This window comes from Hermetia illucens, chromosome 1 (assembly GCF_905115235.1).
Source record: "Hermetia illucens chromosome 1, iHerIll2.2.curated.20191125, whole genome shotgun sequence".
Taxonomy (NCBI): Eukaryota; Metazoa; Arthropoda; class Insecta; order Diptera; family Stratiomyidae; genus Hermetia; species Hermetia illucens.
In genome coordinates this window covers 12,427,761-12,450,458 of record NC_051849.1, presented here as the reverse complement: position 1 = coordinate 12,450,458, position 22,698 = coordinate 12,427,761, and the positions used below count along the sequence as shown (strand labels likewise).

Here is a 22,698-nt window from a genome sequence, read left to right as displayed (position 1 = left end):
AGCATTCCCAACGTTAAACAAATTATCTATATAGGCGTCAACATCACCCCGAACTTATCCATCCCCCCGTATTAAAAGGACACTAAATCGTGTAAACGGTGCCTTCAAATCCTTCAAATCACTACATCCTATACTTCGGTTCAATAAACCCACTCCACGAAAAGTCAAAATTTTCTGCCACAAACAATGAATTAGACCTTTAATCACTTTCGGATTCATTTTCTGAACAAATATCTCCCCAGAAATATGGAAAGGTAAATCCTCCGCCACCACTATATCTAAAAACAACGAAGGTACGAAGTTTATATCCAACTAGAAAAGTATCACTTACACCCCAACCCACGAGTTGCCGAGTATTCAGGGATTGAACTTAGCGAGAAATATTTCTTCCATGCGAATCAATTCCCACAAACCCGTATTCCCCATAACAGTGATAACCGTCTGTTCGACAGGAAAGATAGAGTATTTTCCTACACTGGTTGCCACTTCTATTCCCAATACATTTCTCCTCCCATCTATCCCCAAATGCACTCCTTCACTCTCATCAAACCAACTACAGCGATCGGAATTTCTTTTTTGCAATCCTTCCTCCAGATGAGGGATATTTGATCAAAGAGTTCCTAAAATTATCATAAACTCGGGTTCTCACATGACCTCTTCGTTGTGGAGCAGATTTATTCAATAGCCACTAACCATATTTCAAAAGGTAGCGAATGGGCGGCACTTGCCAAGATTGATCTGAGCATCGAAATCGATCGTAAGCGATCAAAAGGCAGGCTGAAACAATGGTGGCCTGATACGCTTAATCGGGATTTAAAAGCCTCGAGATTGCACCCAAATCAGGCATTCGATAGAGCCAAATGACGAAAACGATCACGACGAGCCGACTCCGCTTGTGAACGGGACAAAGGCTGAATGAAAAAAAAAGAAGAGAAAGAAAAGAGAATTTGGTCTCCAGTGTCCGGGCTGTGAACACATTGAGAACCTGCATTTCCAATTAGGACCCTTATTTTGAAATGTGCCTCAGCTAAACTATTGATCTTCCTCTGAGAGGAAGATTTCAACATATAAATATATGAGCCGTGGACCGGAGAAGCTGAATCACCAAGTATTATACCAAAGACACTGATCAGAACTAGCCTAGACTCACACGAGAAAGTGCCTGCTGGACCTGATTCCAGCGACCTATCCGTGACCAAACTGGAACAGGCGATTTTCTATCCTTTCAGAGACACCAGGGAAGACCGACCGGGTTATTAAAATCAAACTTACTGGTGCTCCCAATGGTAAAATCCACACAATAGATGAACTAACAGATGAACAGGGAGGTATTCAACATCTGCTAAAGCCGTAAATATTGGCAGTCATATCAGGCCCGCCTTAGTATCGATAAGGCGGCCATCCACGAAGACAAGAGCGGGCGTGGCTGGAGTATTGCTAGAACATTGTAAGTATCAGCGATTCTATGAGACTAAGTAAGATTCAGACCCCCGTCAGCTTGGCAGACCCTGTCTCAGATGGAACGATGGCGTAAGCCAGGACGTCAAACAGCTTTTACGGATATCGAATTGGTGGACCTCGGCGCAAAACCGGGATGTCTGGAGTTCCTTTCAAAGGCAGGCTTAAAGCGGACACCGGTTGTTGCGCCGAGGATGATGAAGTTAGATTCTGGTGAAGGAACATGGGAGTCCATCCTTTTCTAAAAAGCCAGATGACTTCTGGATGGAATTTTATGAAAAGACTCTGTTGCTGCTTCTCTAGACGCATTGTTTCGCCAACGAAAAGGACTGTAGGTCAGAATCCCGCATGGAGGCTATGCAGTCGTTTTAAAACATCCAATCGGCAATCATCGAGGACAAAATCAGTTAGGTGGGGAAAATCTTCGTGAGAAAATTGGGTCTCCGGCTAAGGATGTTTCCTTGGGTGTAGCAATCATGGTGGAAACTCAACAGAATCCAAGTAAACGGTTTGTAGGTGCCACTGGAGCTCTAAAGTCCTGCTTGGAGACTGCCTGATGTTATCACACAACTCTACCGCGTGGATCTTCATATTGAAAGCATTGCATCGTGCAGTTTTGTCAGACAACGTGAATCTAGAGGCTGAGCTCTGAACCACTACAGACATAGTGACATCACCGAAAACTTTACACATTTCCAACAGACTACGGCAAACGCAACCCGGAGTTCAAGAGGAATTTCGCGATCCGATCTAGATTGAATTTTGACACCGACCGTACGTTCTAGGTCACTTATTTTCAATACCGTGCTTTTAGTGATAAACAGGTTCCGAAACGACTTTTATCGAGTGGGTCACCGGGGGCAGACTTTGAAAAACAACTGCCAGTTCTATGAGCAATTTTTCGAAGTAGAATTTCAGAAAATGTGGAGGAGTTAGTAGAGAAAAAAACAGCCAGACATCGCAAAAGTCGACGCCATTTCCGAAATCAGAACATTTCTTGAGTTAACAGAATTATTCCAGAAATTCATCAAAGGATATTGTACTATGTCTTGCTTAAACTGAATGAACAAAAACCCTTCGTATGGGGCCAGGGCTCTGATAAGTCATTCAACAAACTAAAGGCTCTGCTACACTAACACTTTGTGATACGCGAAAGGAAGAGCAAACTGACGCGAGTTCTTTAGGGAGGATTTTAATGCAATAAATAAATCAATGTAACTGAAAATTCTAGCAGTAGCGGAGACATTTGGTTGATTCCGTTTTTATCTCTTTGAAAAACGCTTGCGAGTGTTGATAGATTGTGGAAACATAGCAGCTAATGCTCAAATTGCGCATGCACATATACACAAAGTACAAGGTCATACATCGAGTGAGACAGACAGACAGACAGAATATTCGTCATAGAAACTAATCAAGATAATTCGATAATGTCAATGCAACGTCAGGATCCTATCCTGAACAAAATCACTGGAATTAGTAACTCGAATGCAAATCTAAATATACGACGAACTTAAACAGGACCACGTAGTAAGGAATGGTGATTGACAATCTAAAATGAGATAAGCTATATATATTGGAGAATTTTTAAGAGTTGCAATCATGATACTGGACATATTTTGGAAGCCAGAAAACCCTCAGCCGATTTCAGATATTCCTTTGGTTTCCTAGTATCCGCCGTTACGTAAAATCGTACATCATTTCTTGCATAAAGTGCTGTTGTAACAAATCTTCTACCGGGAAATGAATGACGTCTACTCTACCAATAGATACATCCCATTCTATACTATATATCGATGATTTGGGACTTTTTCGAAAAGCGGTAGTAGTAATTATCATATTATTGGAATTTCTTTCTGTTCATCCATATCGTATTTCGGGAACCTTTGTTTCCTTCGTCAGTCTAGGATCATATTTTTCGGGACTTATTTGATCCCTTCTTCAATATGAGACGATATTGTGTTAAAGGGATCCAACGATTTTCTAAATTCAAGACAAGGTATGATTTCAAAAATGTTTAAAACAAAAAATTAATGCTACCAACAGAAAAGTCATCTAATTGTTTTCATATCAAAAATTCACTAACATCCTACCAGATTCAATAATGATTAAATTGGGTCGAAATGTAGCTTTTACTGACAGCCCTACCTACTAAATCTGCCTAATAAGTATCTTCTATAAAAGCGTAATAGAAAGCCCAGATAACGGGCAATGGAAGGGTACCTATACTCTCTGGCTATAATCTAAAAGCAACTTGGTTCACTCATCGACCAACAACTGTGAATTTTGGGCTACAGCAATGTTAGACAGGGAGTTTTGGGAGATATAGTTTACATGAACGCTCTACTTACAACCCGTCACAATTCATTATGAATAAAGCATCCTTCTTAGGTGAATATGCTTTAGCCTGTTCGGTTTGAGCAAGCTGTATGTTTCTTCAGAACATATAATTTTTCCAAAAATAATGCATGATGAAATAAAGACGTAAAAACAAAGAAATGAAATATATGCAATGTTGCCATGAGCTGGAAACCAGTGCTCTTGGAATAATTACCTCAGTTTCGTTTTTAAAGAATTGACTTCACGAGTTAGAGCTTCATGAGCTTCCAACATATCTTCGTATTCGCGTTGCGCTTTGCGTTTTTGCGTCTTCTCTTTTTGAATTTCTTCCTCTGCTTCATCCAAGTTGCGTTTCAAGATTTTCACGCGGCTATTTATCTGTATAGATAGTAAAATTCACATGAAAATTCCGTATATCCTATTATTCCCCAAGAAAACTTACCTTCTCAACCTGTTCTTTGTACTGATCGGCATGTCGTCGTTCGTCTTCGATATTCATTGTCAGCTCCTTGATCTTTTTGTCCAACTTGCGATTCGTCTTTTGTTGCAGCAGCCTTTCTTTAGTTTCGTTTTCTAGCTGTTCTTCAAGGTTACTTATTTTCGATTCTAGACCAGCTATGGTTGCCTTAATTTTAGACCTTTGTGCTGTTTCAATTTCGGCCAATTTTGCTTTAAGCTCTTTATTTTGTCGTTCCACAAGGGCCCTGGCGTTCTCGTTCTTCTGTGAATTCGACTTTTCTGTGGCCAGTTCTGTTGTCAACTGTTCGATCGTTAACTGTGCCTTACGACTTCTATCCAGCAGTACTTCAGAATTCGATTGTTCCTCCTCAAGTTCTTCTTCCAGGGATGCAATTCTTGCTTCCAGTCGACGTTTCTCATCAATCATCAAAGTTCCCTTACTGGCGTTGGCATTGATTTCTTCCAAAAGTTCATCACGCTCGCTTTCGGCAGCGCGTCGAGCACGTTCTGAACTCGACAGGTCTTCCGTGAGTTGCATGACTTCAGCTTCTAGAGCTTTCACCTTTCGTTCGGCTTCCTTACTTGATGCAGCCAATTCCTCCTTGGCAGCCTTCGCTTCCTCTGCTTCCCGTAGAGCGTCTTTCACTTGTGCTTGTAATTTCTTGGCATGCTTCAGAGCATCTTCTTTCACTTTATTGTGCATTTCCAAAGTGGCTTCGATATCTTTAAGATCTCCTTCCAACTTCTTCTTAGCAGCTACGGCTGCGGCCCGTTGTTTCCTCTCCTCATCTAATTCAGCTTCCAAATCCCTCAATGCTTTTACAAGTCCTCGACGTTTCTCTTCAGCCTGTTCTTCTTTAGCTTGCATGTCACGTTCGAACTGTGACCTTAAAGCTTGCATATTCACCTCTAAACGAAGTTTCGCGTCTTCAGTGAGTTGCAAATCGTCTTCCAATTCCTCACTTTGTGCTTTCAATTCAGCTACTTGACTTTCTAGTGCTCGTTTCGCCTTCTCCAATTCATGGAAGTTCTTGTCTGCTGTTCCTTGTGAGTTTGCTAATTCATCTAGTTCGTTTTGTAATGCCTTTCGTTTCGATTCTAGGTCCTCGATTTTATCGTAAGCCTCGTCTAATTCGCGAGTAAGGGACAACACTTTGGTTTCCTTCTCACGGGCTTCTCTTTCGGCTGTGTCACGTTCCTGTGCGATCTGTTCACTTACAGCCTTTTCCTCGGCCAGGATTTTGTCGAAATTTTTCTGTTTTTTCTCCAATTCCAACACTTTAGTTCTCTGCGCTTCCAACTCGATCGTGGCATCCTCCAACTCAGATTGTAGTTTCTTCTTGCTCTTATCAAGTCTGTCATTTTGAGTTTGCAGTTCCTTTACTTGCCGTTCCAAGGCTTCAATTTCCTTATTCAATTTCTTCCGACTTTCTTCCAATTCTTTTACAACATCAGCATCTTCCTCAGCCTTTTTCTTCATCTCTTGCATTTGCACATTCAACTCTGCAACTTTGCGTTCATAATTCTTCTTAGCTTCTTCATCTTCCTCAAGTTGCTCTTGAAGAGCTTCCTTTTCTGACTCAAGCTGTCGAAGCTTCGAGCTCAGAGAAAGTTTCTGCCGAGTTTCCTCCTCTAATAGTTGCTGAGTCTCCGTCAATTGGCTCTCCATATTGCTTGCCGACTTAACTGCCGCTGAAGCTTTAAGATCAGCCTCTTCCAGTTGTTGGGTAATGTTCTCCACTTCTTGTTGTAATTTCACCGATTTTTCCTGTAATTCTGAACGAGCCCTTTCAATTTCTGCAAGTTTAGCCTGCAACTCAGCAATTTGTGATTCAGCTTGTTTCCTACGACGATCATTCTCTTGTCGAGAACTATTCACATTTCTCAATTCAGTTGCTAGATCGGCATTTTCAGCTTCAAGAGTCTGTTTCGTCTTCTCCAATACTGTTTTTGCCTTCTTCAAGTTTTCTAACTGATCGTTGATGCCATTGATTTCCTGTGAATGTTTATGACGCATTTCAGCGATATTTGCTTCATGATTCGCAGCCTCTTCTTCCAAGCTCTTCTTCAAAGTTGCTAATTCTTGTTCTCGCTTCGAGCGAAGCTCTTGTTGGGCAGCAGTTGTGTCAAGCGAATCCAACAATTCATTTTTCAATGCTTCCAATTCTTCACTTAGGTCTCGGCGTATCTTCTCTGCCTTTGCACGTGCCGCCTTTTCAGCTTCAAGATCCTCCTGAATTTCAGCAAGTTGCGATTCCAACTCTCGCTGTAATTTCAAAGCACTGGCTTTTGATGCTGACTCTTCATCGATCCGCATTAAGGTTTGAGTGAGTTCTTCTTCACGTTTAGACAATTGTTGTTGCATTTCTTCGATTTGAATTCTACGCTCATTGAGCTGTTCTTTAAGATCCGCCACTTCAGTTTCCACTTTTCGCTTTGTGCGATCAGATTCTTGCCGTTGTTGCTGATCTTTATGAAGTCGTTCTTCAAGTTCTGCAATGGTCGCTTCATGCTTTGCTTTCAGCTTCGCCAAATGCTTAGCCTTTTCTTCCTCCTCCGCTAATGTCTGAGATAAGTCATTGGCACGTTCTTCCAGAATCTTCTTCTCCTTCAGTAACTTCTGATTCTGGTCATCCGTCACAGCAAGGTCTTCTTCGTACTTTTTAATCTTTGCGTCCAATTGAACCTTCTCAAGTTGTAGTTTCTGACGTGCAGCCTCTTCTTCTTCAAGTTGTTCCTCCAGATCTTGAATATTCAATTCCAGCTTCTTCTTTTCATTTCCCAAAGCCAAAACACGCTCCTCCTCTTCTTCGATACGAGTTTCCAGCTCTTGCATCATGTCTTCAAGCTCTTGTTTTCTTGCCATAAGACGCGAACGGCTCTCTTCAGCCTCGGCGCACAGTTCAATCTCAGCTTGTAGCTGCTCAGCCAAAGTTGTTTTTTCTTCCAATGCCTGTTGATATTTCTTCTCATATTCTTGAGCGTTTCTAGTAAGACTGTCCAACTTTTCACGAACTTGCTTCAACTCATCCTCCTTTTGCACCAATTTTTCTTCTTGTTTCGTCACTTCCAGGAGAGGTTTCACTTTTGTATACAATCGCCACCACTGCCAGTTTCTTAGCTTCAGATAAGCTGCGCAGTTCCTCTGAATGATGCGAATAGCATTGAGTTGTTGCATTCTCTTCTGGTAGTTACGACGAGCAAGGAATCCACGGCAGAAAGCTTGGAAATTCACTATTAAATCGGTAATCTTGTAATCCCTTTCTTCTTCCAAATGGGCCAATACTCCAGCTCGGAAGAAAATCTTCGATTGTCCAACTCTGTACAAATTCTGATCCAGCTCCAAAGCCTGAATCATCTTCTCGCACGCTTTCTTGCCATCCATGAAACCTTTCGGAATGACATTTGGAGTGAGAAGTTCGTATCGTTGACGGAATTCTTGGAATGGAATACGATTCGGGAAACCTTGCCGGCAAATACGGATTCCTTCTAAGACACCATTGCATCGTAGCTGATCGAGAACCAATGGAGCATCAATTTTTCCAGCACGCTTCTCGTGATTCGGGATTATGCACCTCACAAAGTTCGGATTCGTGTTTCGAAGTGTATCCATCAATTTAGCTAATTGTTCTTTGTACAAATGCGATACTGTACGGAACATTCCCTTACGTGTCCGAGCACCAAATTGAGTGTCAGTCAAAGCCTGTTGTGCCATACCCACGATTTCAGCATCCTTCCAGATTTGAACAACGAACGGATCCTGTGAGGCTTGCAACAAAGACACAATATTCTCGTTCAGAGGGTCCATATTTTTCATCAGCCATTGACTGGCTAAATAGTCAACCTTTCCAGCGTAGTGAACAATAGCGAAGTCGGCTTGTCCACGGAAATCTGTTTTCATGAATTTCGGGTGCATGGAGTGCGCTGATACCAACTTATCTACAAATGTTTTATCTGTGGCTTTAGGGAACCAGCACTCTTCGTCCAGAAGAGCCATAATACCACCAGGCTTGTCGATTAAATCAATAGTTGGTTGCAAATCAAGCCCAAAATCAATGAACTTCCATTCAATACCTTCACGTTGGTATTCTTCTTGTTCCAGAATGAACATCGTGTGGTTGAACAGTTGCTGTAGTTTCTCGTTGGTGTAATTGATACACAACTGTTCGAACGAATTCAATTCGAAAATTTCGAAACCAGCCATATCCAAGATGCCTATGAAACTAGCTCCTTGACGTTTTGTTCGGTCCAATGAACGATTTATCCTATTGACCAGCCATTTGAACATTCGTTCATAACAAGCTTTCGCGATAGCTTCCACAGCGAACTCAACCTGTTCTTTAGTTTGAGCTTTCGTTACAAAATCTCTTCCCACTTTTATCCTTGGAGTTAGGAAGGCTCTTGTCATATCGGTGACATTCAAACCAAGCAAATGAGCAATTTTCTGAGCAACGGTGTTATCTGGTAGGGTTGCTTGATCTGAACTGCGCTCTTGACGGAACTTCATGCATCCAAAAAGCAGCACAGCGCTCACGATACGGAAGATAGAATTGAAATCTTCTGATGTCATGCCCATGATGTTCATACTTTTCACTGTAGCTTGAAATTCGGCAAAATCATCGACTCCTGGAACGGGAAGGGTTCCGTTCGATAGGAATGAATAGGTCTTTATGTCGTCCAAAATGAACTTCTCCTTCTGTTCAGGAGATGCGCCAGCCAATAGTTGATAGAAAATGTGGAATGTTCGTTCATCTTTAGCTTGACGAATGGCACGTGATTTCTCCAGAAGGTAAGTTTCAATGTTTGCTCCTGATATATATCCTGACGCATCGAAGTTAATACGAATGAATTTACCCTAGAGGAAGAAAGTATAGTAAAATTAGATATATTTTTGAATAAATAATATTCTACTAGTTCAACTGAATAAGTGTTGCGGAGAGGAAGGATAGAATTCAAAACCAACACAATCCTTCATTTTATCTTCAATTGCACTTATTGGAAAAGAGGTATGTCTCCAGCCTGTGTAACGTGTAATATCTATTTTCAACGAGGTTGGGTTGCCAGAACCTTCCAACAGGTCAATATATTCGCGCCGTCTTTGTTCTAAAGCCTTAATGCTACTTTGTGCGCCAAAAAAAACTCTCCAATCCTCAAAGCCACTTCTTCAAAACAAGAAAACAAGTGGAAGTCACTAAGGTCAGATCTGAAGAATAAGATGGATGATCAGATTCAGGCCTGAATCGCAAATCGTCGGTTTTTTATGTAGGTCGGGTTCGCCTGTATCCGCCTAAGTGGATGGTCTGTTCTACCACTTGTTCTTGCCGGTGCTTGGATCGCGCTTTCGCGTTGACACCAAGTTTACGAACATCGTTATTCAGTTGTTTAGCCGGTTTAATGGGAAACCAGTGTTAGTGAAAGATTTAATCCACGTGCCTTCTCAATAACAAAGTGAAGTCGGTACAAGCCTCGCGCCGCAAGTACGGAACCAGCTTACACTATCGCCGCCCATGGGCTGTGTAATTCTAACTTCAAAACACAACTCCTGCATTCAGCCGCCGAGACCGTTACGACCGAAGAAGTTATTAACGATGACTTCCCTCCCATAATCATCGACGACGACGAGACCTTCTCTCCTGGAGACCAGCCTGACGCTCGGAACGGTGAAGCAAATTCCTTTGTCAATCACATCCAAGGATTTCAAAACGAATTCATACTTGCTTCAAGTAAGTCTGTCTTCAAGCGAACAAAAACCGCTTCCATCTTCTTTCTGACAACGAGCATCGCCCCCCAGCGACGCACGTATCTCCCGGCACTTCGAAATCTACCGACACGACCAACTCGCCAGTAGTTAAAAATCCCCTATGGCTTCACCGCCAGAACACTGGACCTTCTTATCAAAAATATCGACAAAAATGCCAAATTTAAGATTACCAACCAATGGGTCGACATGCTCAAAGTCCGGCTCAATCGCCCAAACACCCATAAGAAAGTCCTCCACCTAATCAAGATCCCCAAACTGAATCCTTCACCCTGAAGGAGGAGAGGGAGCCAACCCTCATCATCAGAATTCACTTCCGAAGACGTGGAATCGCATCGCGTATCAAGGCCACCCCGTGGTCACGAGCCAACGACATCATTTTAAGTCTCTTCCGTGTGACCCTCAATTCCGCGGCAAATGACATTCCGGCTAATTTTCGCAAGGATTTAACGCAATACACGTTTTTTCGCATCCAGACATCAGGACGACGAACCGGTTAGTTATCGCAAAGTACTTCTGGCCTTCCATGAACAAGGACGTAAACTCTTGACCCAGACAGTGTATCGCGTGCAAAAAGTGCAAAGTCAACAAGTACGTAAGAAAGGAAGTAGGCGTATTCCCCAGGTCGACCAAGCACTTCCACACCATCCATCTCTACATCATTGGCCCTTTGCGACACTGACAGGAATTCATGGCTAGCCCCGCGGAGATTGTGTACGGGCAGTCTCTGCGCCCCCGCGGACCCTGTGTTAAACATCAGAGCAGGGTTAAGCGTCACTGCCTCACTGAGGTAGTGACTCCCCTGTCACCAGGAGGGTGTAGAATTTATATAAAAGTAACCCTGTCGTTCGCAAAAAGCGTACTTAAGAAGTAAAAATTTGTGGTCCAGCAACCTGCAACTCTCAAAATTGATTATGCTTAGGAAAGGGTTACCACACCTTAGAGTGGGAGTGATCTTCCGGCTAGCACATTTCGCTTTCGTCAACGGTTTATGGTTGGATTAAGGAATAGAAATTTGTGCGCTAGCAACCGGCAATTCTCGAAATTGATTATGCTTAGGAAACGGTTACCATGCCCTGGAATGGGACTGATCTTCCGGTTAGTACTTTCCGTTTTTGACAGGGGATTCTGGGATGTGCGAACGCTTCTCAACCACGATATTTTTACGGCATACTCACCACTACATAGGTCAACTTGTGCGGTGCGGGCCACCGACGAAAGTGCACAATTTGGACAGGACGATACCCGTTCGAAGAGATAACCGGAAAGTCTGGTAATGAAAAAACGATCTCACGGCATTACCTACCATAACGAATGGCGAAGAACCGTGAAATCAAGTTAAAATCACAATACACAAAGCCTATACAACCCCTGGTGTCACCAAGCCTGGCAACCGATTTATCGACCGAGATACTTGGCTTTAGAATGACGATGTCCAAGATGAGGTCGACGAGAAGAAAGATAAGATTCTCGACCATAAAACACTGACCAATTGGCGATGAGTGCCAGTCGGCGATGGGATCTGTATTGACTTGTCAAAAGCCGACATCAACCCAGATTGGATATAGAACACTTCCGTTGCGTTAATGACAAGAATGGTACTCCGCGAGCATTTTTGAGAAGACATTTTTTTCAAGTAGGAATATTTGATGCTGAAATTATTTCGATCCTCTCATAAATCTGTTGAAATTTGGAACTTATTTCGAATGTTTTTCTGTGAAATAGAGCTCAACAAAGGACGACAAAAAAAAACGAAATTTCGACACTCCCCAAAGGATCCCCTTCAGTCTTCTTCTTTTGTTCCGTTCACAAGCGGGGTCGGCTTGTCGTCATCGGTTTCGCCATTGGATGCAATCTCGAGGCTTTTAAATCCCCATCCAGCGTATCAAGCCACCGTTGTTTCTACCTGCCTTTTGGTCGTTTACCATCGATACTTCGATGTTCAGACCAATTTTGGCAAGTGAATTCTTTTTAGCGCGGATATCGTGATTACCATCGAAGACGCCTGTCTTGCAATTTTTCCACGATCGATGCAACCCTCTAACGATTGCGGATATTCTCATTTCGGATGTGATCAAAACGTGTCACGCCACTAGTCCAACGCAACATCTTCGTCTCCATTATCGCAAGATACTGTTCATTGTCTTTTATAGTCGGCCAACACTGAGATCCATAGAGGGCGACAGTACGGACGACATTACCGTAAATTTTAGATTTGAGATGTTCTAAAATGATCTTCATGGATTATATTTAATTTACGATAGGAAAATTCGAAAAATAAAATGAAGTATTCAATTGTCTACTCTCCGTCTCCACATAACAAACTTAATTAACAAGTGAATACTTACGAAACGTGATGAATTGTCGTTTTTCACAGTTTTCGCATTACCAAATGCTTCTAAGATTGGATTCGCTTGCAGCAATTGTTGTTCTAGTTCGCCCTGAAATTATAAGAGATCTTTTAGTTGTAATACTAATCGTGACATATTCCTGTGAAACGAGAAACTGTACGCCATCATACACACATTAATAACAATGCAACAGGCATGCAATTAAAAATTGCAATTCATCTATATGAAAGTTTCATTGTTGTACGAATATCACATACATACAGCACTCTATGGGATGGAAATTTGATTACAAATCCTTGTACATGTTAGTATCCTATAGTGTTACACCTTAGTCATAGAAAAGTATGCTCTTTTTTGTGGATATTTGCTAATCATAGTTATCAGAGGAGTAAAGGAACCAACACTACGAATGATCTTCAACAGAAGCTTTAATTTTACTTTACAATTTTACAGTGAAACTACTTAAAATTCAAAAATCTATAGGGGATAGAGGCTTGCTTGAATGGACATAGAAAAGATATTTGCAAAGTTGGCAACTAGGAAAATATTCCCGAAACATTTGTCTTAGGCAAGCGAGAGAACCACTCTACTGTCAACATATTAGATAAGTTTTTCCTGGACAATGGCTAAGGCTATTGTTTCGGTAATATTTACAATTTTGTTTTGAGTGTGTAAATATTTACAATAAGACGTTAGCAGGTTGATCTCTCATCGATTAAATTGAATTTACTGGAGATCTGCCTTTTCATGATCGGTAGAGACTTCCCCACACTCCATACAAATAATTATTTAAAAATCTGCCAACTACCAAGTCTCAAAATTAATGACAGCGTTATAATTTGTGTGATTATAATGAATTTGAAATTTCGTATGTGTTTCATCTTACACGAGCTTGCCCAAAAATCTAGATGTGCAAAGAAACTAAAGCAAATTGGAATATCTACAGAATATTAAAAACAATTCAGAAACTCCAACTTAAAATCATGTTTAAGATCATCATCAAATGTGAGTTAAAATTTCTTTGCTTCTCTGATTAGATTGGAGTTAACTCACTGTAAAGTTCGGAGGAAATGTTAATCTTCTTTAGGACCCCAATCTTTGCCTTTTCGTTGCAGATTAAGAAATTTATTTGCTCTCTTTGCATTACGAATACTGATCGACTAGTCTTTTTATGATCGCGGAGGTACACTGCAGGAAGGTGCACCAAAAAAAAAATACATCAATTTAGATCGAAACGCTTATAACAATGCATGAGTGATTATTTGCTTAGTTGAAATGATTTGAAGCACTGAGCCATTATTAAAAAGCTTTAAAAGGTAACCCTGCATTTCTGTCTTAAACAAACTTTAAGCATAAGTTTAAATTGCATTGCGAAAATAAGAAATGCACACTGCATTATTGCTATCTATACTTTTCCACATCAAAAGGAAGAAAAATACAAAATCTAGAATAAAATTCAAGCGTAAAATACTTTACCGCAAATGTTGATGTTTGGCTCTGTTTTCAAATTTTTAATACACGATCAGGTGCGATAACATTTCAGATCGCGATTGTGATTTTATTGCATTATTCGAATATATAATGCACATCAGATTTTTATATCGATTTCACATTCAGATAAAAATAATTTGGTATCATAGTTTTATTACGTGTGTACATTTGTTTGTAATTTGGTGGGAATATAACAACAGGAAAATGCATGTTAGATTTGTAATAAGGAAGGTATGAAAAAAATAAAAAAAAAAGATATTTCAATAAAATACTTGATTTGGTTTTGGGAAAAATCTTTTGTGCTATTCATTAAAATCTACTTACAATAATTAAAGCTGGATGTGGTCCCTGGATGTTGTGATGTGATTGCATGGACGATTTGAAGTAGGATCCAATCATTTTTCGTATTTGTTTTTTTTTTTTTTAAACAAGTGCAAATTTGTGGTAGATATTTGCAATGATAATCATCATAAAGGTCGAACATAAATAAGATAAAAGAAAAAAATGGAAAAATTAAAGTGGTATTCTAGCAAATTATTCGATTAATAAGTATGTATTCTTAAATAAATTAAATAAAATCACAGGTCGAACAAGCACTAATATTATGCCCTATAATGGTCTAGTAAAACTATGATGCATTAGTTTTGTGAAGCAAAATCTCTTCTTGAATTTGGCAGCTATCAACATAATATTTTCAATGGCTAACGATGTAAGCATAATTTTTAATTAGGATAAGTCTCATATTTGTAGAGCCTCAATAGAAGGGCACTAGTAAAACCCAGCAATTCTCGAATACTACAGGATGCGACGTCAAAATTCAGATAAATTATATATATTTTTCTCAAACGGACCAATTATAGGTACTACTAGCACTGAGGAAGGAGGCACGTGGTCTCCGAAACAATTGTATGCGGGAGGAAAATAAAAATATTTCCAGTATAAGGAAAAACACCTAGTTCTTTTTTAACTTATTTTATGATATTTCCCCTTTCGTTAATCAAATGCAGATAATATGACTTCATTCTTGCAGCAATGAGGACATCAGCAATGTCGTAGGCAACCCAACGATCATTTTCGCATCCACGATCAATAGTGCTCACGTGTACAAGGAGCTATTGGCATGATTAACGACTAAAGCCCACAAAGAGATCACGTTACTGCAACTGTGATCACACTCGATGGCCAGCCAACCACCGCGGATATGAAACATATGAAGAAGTGGTTGCCAGGAATGTAACTGACAAACCAAAATTAGACGAGTCAAGCAGGTAGTGACATAAACGTCAGGCAACTCGGCAAAACTAAATGTTTCTCGCGTAAGTCAACCTACCCCTAATCGGCCATCAAACGCCTACCAAAATTTGGTTGAATTCTTCACTTCAGTCCAAACAAATAAATAGCAAAAATTGAATTTGAAATTAAACGTATTTTCACTACGCACCGATATGTAGCCCTACACATTCAACGACCATGACATCGGAAAAACGATTTTTCAGAAGGAAAATAAATAAGTCGGGATACCGGAAGCTGGGCGTTTCGGGCCTTAAGGTTTTGTGTTCAGCTTATGTGTGAAACTCTCTATGCACGATTTTCAATTCGTACACGCACATATTTTGTGTCCTATCTCCCCTATGCTTTAACCAATATCAGAAATAAGTCCAATTTCGCAAAGTACTATTCGAGTCCTTTCATTTGATACCACATATGACAATATTCTGTGAGAGAAAAAAATACACTCTCCCTTCGCATATACGGGGGGCCCCCTTCAAACTTAAGACACAAAACCTTAAAAATCAGTGTTGACTGACAGTCTTATATAATCACTACTCAATTAAGTTAATATATGAATTCTTATGTGCCCTTTTTGATGAAGTTAGCACCTAAATCGAAAATAGCAGAAACTATATCAAAAGGAATCTGAAACCGTAGCCGCGTAGGAGGAATTTCACGATGCGTCTCTAGAAGAAAACAATTTGACAGTGCCGAGAGACAAGGTAGAACAACAAATCCGAAGTTATCGAATAACATTCGCAAGTTATCTACATAAGGACCACTAAGGCCGAATAATGAGCAATCGATAAAGAAGGAGCTACTCAAAGAAGAACAGCTGACGAATGGCATCGACATTTGCGACCAAGCCAACATTGAACAGACGATGTTATATTATTCTAAGCATTTTTGTTAAAGTTGTTAGGTTAGACATTGAGGTGTTGTGCTTTATATATTATAATCCTTGTTTTATTTTTGATTAATAATATCCGTTGCATTGAATTTAGTTTGTGTGTTTCTTTTGAACTCGTTTGCTCCTAGCGATTGATTGAACCTTATTGTTGATTTTATTATGCTGCGGCACCCCCCTCATGTCTTTTCGTATAAAGTATGTGGCGAGAAAATAAGTCCTCGGGACTTTTTGCCGCCCCAATCACCGTTTCAGTTAAGGTGTCTCGTTTTGGCGGTGGAACCGGGAGGCGTGGTTTCTCCAGTTGGAGGCGCAGTTCACGCTGGCGGGCGTCACGACGACATGCATTGGTCGGTCTGGACGATGAGTCAGTCGTGCTCGTCACCAACGCGCTGAGAGACTGCTTCTATGCCCGTTTAATAGATCAGCTTATCAGGCCCCAGTCAGTTACAGTTACAACCCCTTAGTAGGTGCAATTATCTAATAGACACGGGCATGGAGGTCTCGATTCTCCCCATCCCCAGGACCCAAGAAGCTTTTTCCTCAACTGAAATTCGCGGCAAACTCCGCGCCTATCACAATTTACAGGCAAGTAAACGTGAGTCTTAGCTTATATAGGACTTTTTCGTGGCGTTTCATTTTGGCTGACATCACTATCCCCATATTAGGCGGGGACTTCCTGGGTCACTATGAGTTGCTAGTAAATATCCAGCATAGGTTCCTCATAGACTCCACAATCTCACTTAGGTCATCAGAGAAAATTTCAACTTGTTCACCGAGCACTCTTTCTATCGTTTTTTTAAGACGATGCTGACCAACGTATTCGTGCACTTCTTCAAAAATAGCGCAACATCACTACCAAGCGTAGTCTCTCAAAGCCAGTTGAGCATGATGTTCAACACCTCATCAATACGTTTCTACTACTTTTCCAACGTTTCCTTGTCAATAGCCTAATTCTTAACGTAGAGAAATGCAGATTTATTTAGCAGCAGATGAAATTTCTATGCCATTCCATCACCCCTGACCCGATCCAAACCAGGTGCTTTCCGCTACCAAAGACGATCAAAGACCTAAGAAGGTTCTTGGGTATGGCAAACTTCTATCGTCAATTCCTGCCCAAAGCCGCTCACCACCAGGCTTTACTTAATGCCTTCCTATCTAGTTCTAAGATCAAAGAATCGCGGGAGGTGGTGTGGTCACCAAACGTTTGAAACAACCAAACATCGGCTGATAGATGCTACACTTTTGGTATTTCCTCAACAAGTACATCCCTAGCCGTGTTCAGATAGCAATAGGCACTGCTCTTAACTAGCTGGTGAGCCTCTAAGTTTTGCCTTAAGGCAAAAACCCGACAAAGGTTCCCGCGCCAATTTCGGCAATTAGACTAAATCAGCCAGTTTACAACATGTGTCCGCTGATGCTTTGTTTCGAATTTCTAAGATCAACAACCCAGCTGCTGTCGATTTTTCGGCAATCGCTGTTGCCCAGAAGGATAACGCAGTTCTTCAGAGTCTGCAGTTTTCAAGGAGTTCCCCATCTTTGGCTCACCTCCCTCTATTTATTGCGACATCTCCCCGGCATTCGGACAACGAACCGATTAGTCTCTGGTAAAATATGTCTAACCGTCCATGGACAAGGACGTGAATTTGGGGCCAGGGAATGCATCGCATGTCAAAGATGTAAGGTTACTAGACATGCTAAGAAGGAATTAGATAATAATAATAATAATCGTTGGCGCAACAATCCATATTGGATCAAGGCCTTGAAGTGTGTTAGAGCACTTCATTCAAGACCGTAACGGTACACCACAGTACACTGTGGGAGGCAATGTGGTCAGCATTGCGCTCGCCCGAGATTATTACCCTGATTTGACTCAGGTACTCATTCACAGCTGAGTCGACTGGTGTCCGACATCCAATCACGATAACAAATTCCTCTGCCCCCAGCGAGATTTGAACCGCGACCTTCCGCTACGATAGCCCAGCGCTCTAACCACTTGAGCCATCCGGACGACGAGGAATTAGATGCATTCCCTAAATCAACAAAGTATTCCCCCTCGAAGTTGTAGGGTCTTTGCGATCATTGATCGGTTTCCGCGGTGGCCTGAGACAATAGCTCTAAATGACATTACAGCACAGTCATGTACTGACGCCCTCTGTCGAGAGGGAATCCCGCGCTTTGGTGTTCCCGCCGTAATCATCACAGACCAGGGAATGGAATTCGAATCCACTTTTTCCCAGAGCCTGGAAAACTTCTTGGATTCAAACGCCAGCGGGCAACCGCATGCCATCTGCAGTCCAATGGGACGCTAGAACGATGTTATTTGACGCTAAATGCAATCATTATAGCGCGCAGTGAACCGTCCTGGTCGCAGGTCTTGCCTTTCGTTCTGTTTGGCTTCCGAAGAGTTTGCTGATGTACGGAAAGAATCTATTATTACCCGGCGACCTGGTGCTGGACCAGAGAGGCGGACTTGGAGAGCCCCGATTGTTGTGCCTGCTATGGGAGATTGTTCTCAGGTCGAAGTCGCCTCCGCCATCTCGGCACGTGCGAACGGCGATCCACATCCCTGGGAACCTGAAGTCTGCACCCATGTTCAAGTGAAGACTGATGCCACTCGGAGGAGAATGGTTAGTCGTGAAATCGAGAAACTTGTTTTTTTTTAACACTGGCACTGAACTTGGAGTATAATACGAACTCTGGTCAATGCATGCATAAGCTATTTGAATTGTGTAGCTCCAGTTGGTTCTAGGGAAACATCGGTTGGTGTGGGTAAAGAAATAACAGCTTGCTGTGGAGTTTTGGTTTAACTTGGTAACTGAAACATTTACTAAGTTCCGCAAAGCTTACAGTAATATTACTATGAAGTAGCGCTTACATTCCAAAGTCCAACTCACTATCTACATGGCGACAAAATCAACACCCTGATGCGGGCAAATCGACATCTGACTATTAGCGAGATTGCTGAAAAGTATGTATGTATGTGAAAGTAATCATTTGGGCTTGTTACATTTGGACCGAAAAATTGAATCGCCGCGAAATATGTGCCACGCCTGATGAAAGATGACCAAGAAGCAAATTGCTTCATGGTTTGGCAGAAAGTGCTCGTTCGTTCAGAAGAAGATGAAAACTTGTCGTCAAGGACCATAACGTGTGATAAATCATGAATTTACTGGTATGACATTGAAAAGAAGGTCCAGTGGTCCCACGGTAAATAGATGAAACATCGGCAAACCCTAAACTAGTTGGCAAGTTCGATCCAATGTCCAGATGGCTTAGTGATTAGAAAAATAAACTGTCGCGACGAAAGGCCACTTTTCAATCTTACTTATGAATAATAATCGACTCTTCTGTGAATGAGAACCGGATACAAATTGGAGAATTGCAAAAGGCCAGAAATGTGGAGTGACTAGTTTTTCGAGTTGCTCGATTTTATTCAACCCTGAAAACTCATGAGTTTTTGACCAAACATTCAATCGCCATTCTCCCTTTCCGATCAAACCCGAGCCTATAATGGAATTCATCTGAAGTGAGAACCGGGATGGCTCCTTTAGTTGCGACAGAGATGTTAGATGGGCCTCGCATCTACTGATATGAATACTGAGCCTACATTCAGTATAAACCGATACCGCGGTCATAGGTACGACAGGGCTCTGATGAGTTCGTGTCCGAAGAGGTTCGTCGGATTATGGCCACATGGGAGATATGATAAACCTCATCTGGTCTCGCTCCTTACATTCGCTTACATTTTTTTAGTTCGGCTTTTCTTTTAATGAGTTCAATATAGTTTATAATGTAACTGAGGAAGTTGGTAACAAATTCAGTAACTGTAGCAGTAACCACACAGTGGCAATCTCCATATACTTGGAAGAATCAAAAATTAAATAAGCCCCAAAACTATCGCTAAGCTGACTATTGTAAAGTGCAAGTCAAAATATGACACAAATGAGTATGCGACCCTTGAGAATCAAGGAGATGCTGGGTCTATGTCAATGTTTGATAGCAATGATGCCGGAGATAAAGATACAACAAAATAAATAAAATGCAATATTAATAAACAGTATTATTTGCCGGAAAATTAATATTGACGACATTGTTGAAAAATGCTGTCAGAGTTAAGTTTATCGAAAACTACGACAGCAAAAAAATTCTACACTTTACATATATGCATATCCGAAAAGACCTGATGACTTCAGCATAAATTTTTGTGCTTCGAATAGCAAAATTGCATGAGTTCTGATATTAAATTCAACGAAATGAATAATGAAGCAAAAATTTATTTTGCAATTATTTTCTTCATATTTCCACGGACAAAATGATTATTTGTCTTCCCGGTTTTTTTAGGAACTTTGCTCCAATATCTTATGAAGTTAACATTTTTTTTTTTTTCATTCTGACTCATATTTATCATTTACTCATTTTTTGTGTAACATTTATAAGTTAAATGTGCACATACTGAAATAAATCAATTTCCGCTTTAAGAGTGAAATCTTATCAATTTGATTTATTTTGTTTACAATCGCAAAAATGGTGTTCAACATTAACAGAAAATTATCGACGTTATTGCTTTTAAGGAAAATTCCTTCCAAAATTGGACATTAAGCATAAACTTACAAATGATTCACCTATCGGAATGAACGTTTAATATAGTTGTAATTACTTTATACGCTTTTCCCACTGTTCGAACCCATAAGGATTAGAACAGCCGTATAACATCTCACCTAAAAGCTGTTCACCTCCCAGATAATATTGCCCTCATATTTCTCTTGAATGGGAACTTGTTTTACCATTTTTGGATGCGAATTGAGCATAATCTTATGTGTGCCACTGCTACAAACATGAAGCTCCAAAATGGAAATTTCATGACATGTGAGTAGTTAGGAGATAATAATTTATACGTGTGTTCATTAAAAATTTCATCCACTTTTAGGTATGGTCGATCTCATATGAGTAAGTTACATTGAGGACATTTACGGTATAAATAATCTGTAGCTACCGATACTGCTTTTGCGCAGCCAGTCTCTTGAATAATAGAAGTTACCATATGGTTAGCGAATTTCTTGCTTTCGCACTTTAGCCTTTCATATCTTAAGTAAGCATATCATATTTACTTTTGCATGTAACTTGAATGAACAAAATGCGCAAATATATCAAAGAAATAGATAAGAAGACGGATGAAGTAAAATCTATCAAACACTATCCTATAATGGAAATTTAAGGGGGGCATCCCGTGTGAAGGGCCGTTTTTTCGTTTTTTTTAGAATTTTTTTGTGAAGAAATGGATAAAGATACAAATACGAATTTTTCACCATAGATTTATTCATATCTTGAGCATGCGTAGTAATTTTTCCAGCCCGATAGCATAGTTCGTTATTGAAATACACAACAATTTATACACCCATCTTCAAAAAGGTGTTTTCCTGCTGCCACGCTAGAGGGCACTGCGATTATCTTAAAGAAAAAAAAAACTAAACGACATTTTAACGTGCAGACTTAACTACAGTCCGCAAAACAAGAATTATTAAAAAATACTGAAAGCTAATTTTTTGGTATGTTGTTAAACTTTTTTGGGAATTTTGGTGCTTTTTCGAGGCTTCTTTAATGAATGAAAAAAAAAACTACCGAATGAATCGCAATTATCCTAGCTTGCGGACCGTAGAAATACGCTAGTCCCAAGACCAGGTAAAGGAGGAGGGTTTGAGGCAACGTACTTTGTACTATCCTCAGTAAAACAAAAATAAAATGCTGAGATCAGGGAAAGAGATAAATACAGTATAGTTGGAGTTATTCCACTATGCTAAATTCTACCTGACCTCTCTTGGTGACAGGTCCCGCGACAGGTCGACCAAGAAAATGCGTACAATGTCGTCACAAACATGGTGATCGAATTGAATCACAAGCCTCGGAGAAATGCTAGGGCGTCCACCTCAGTCGACGCGGGAGGACGGGCCCCGTCTTGTCGAGAAATGGGCAAGGGTTCTTAACGCATGGACGGCGTCAGGACGTAAGCAAGTTAGTCCGAACAAAACGAACGAAACTGGAAAGACCGAGAAACTCGCAAGAGCCCTTCGGAAAAGGCGCGTTGATATCTGCGCCCTGCAAGAAACCCGATGGTCTGGTGCCAAAAGCTGTGACATTGAACGCAATCGTTGTAAAAGTGGCTGTAAACTTCTCTATTTTGGTAGCCCGCACACTCAATATGGTTTTGGCATTGCCATCTTAGAGGGTTTCCGTCATGCCATTAAATAAGTCGAACGATCGGCTGATGAAGCTCATATCAGCTGATCGCACTATTCACTTCTTGTCACCGCATATGCACCACAGACAAGACGACCTAATGCCGAGAAAGATGCCTTCTAATAACTTCCCGATGAAAAGACTCGTCACGTGTCTGCTGACGACTACAGTCTGTTACATAAGATCGTGGTCACTGTTAAATAATAACAACAATTGATTTTTCGAAAATTCGCAAATTTATTGATAATTTGGTCGTCAATACTCAATGCAAATACCTCAGTAGCAAGTCCAATCTCCTGCATTGTCAATTATGGCGTGGCACCGTTGGGGCATACTTTCCACTAGTTTTTCTGCATATTCTACCGGAAAAGACCTCCAAATTTCCCGAATTTGTTGAGAAAGTTGATCAAAATTACATGGCTTGCATC

General features: G+C 40.8%; 1 protein-coding gene across 4 annotated transcripts in view; it reads right to left on the bottom strand.

The window, feature by feature from the left end:
- LOC119661747 (myosin heavy chain, non-muscle) overlaps positions 1-22,698 on the bottom strand; it is a 94,429-nt gene that overhangs the window by 5,780 nt on the left and 65,951 nt on the right. For 3 of the 4 annotated variants that reach the window (XM_038071213.1, XM_038071214.1, XM_038071215.1), the window contains exons 6-9: positions 14,179-14,202; positions 12,361-12,453; positions 4,238-9,109; positions 4,010-4,173 (exon numbers count right to left, since the gene is read on the bottom strand). In XM_038071213.1, coding sequence (XP_037927141.1) covers positions 4,010-4,173; positions 4,238-9,109; positions 12,361-12,453; positions 14,179-14,202 — 5,153 coding nt within the window. The remainder of the gene's footprint in view (positions 1-4,009; positions 4,174-4,237; positions 9,110-12,360; positions 12,454-14,178; positions 14,203-22,698) is intronic. The other variant, XM_038071216.1, reaches the window with a different exon arrangement.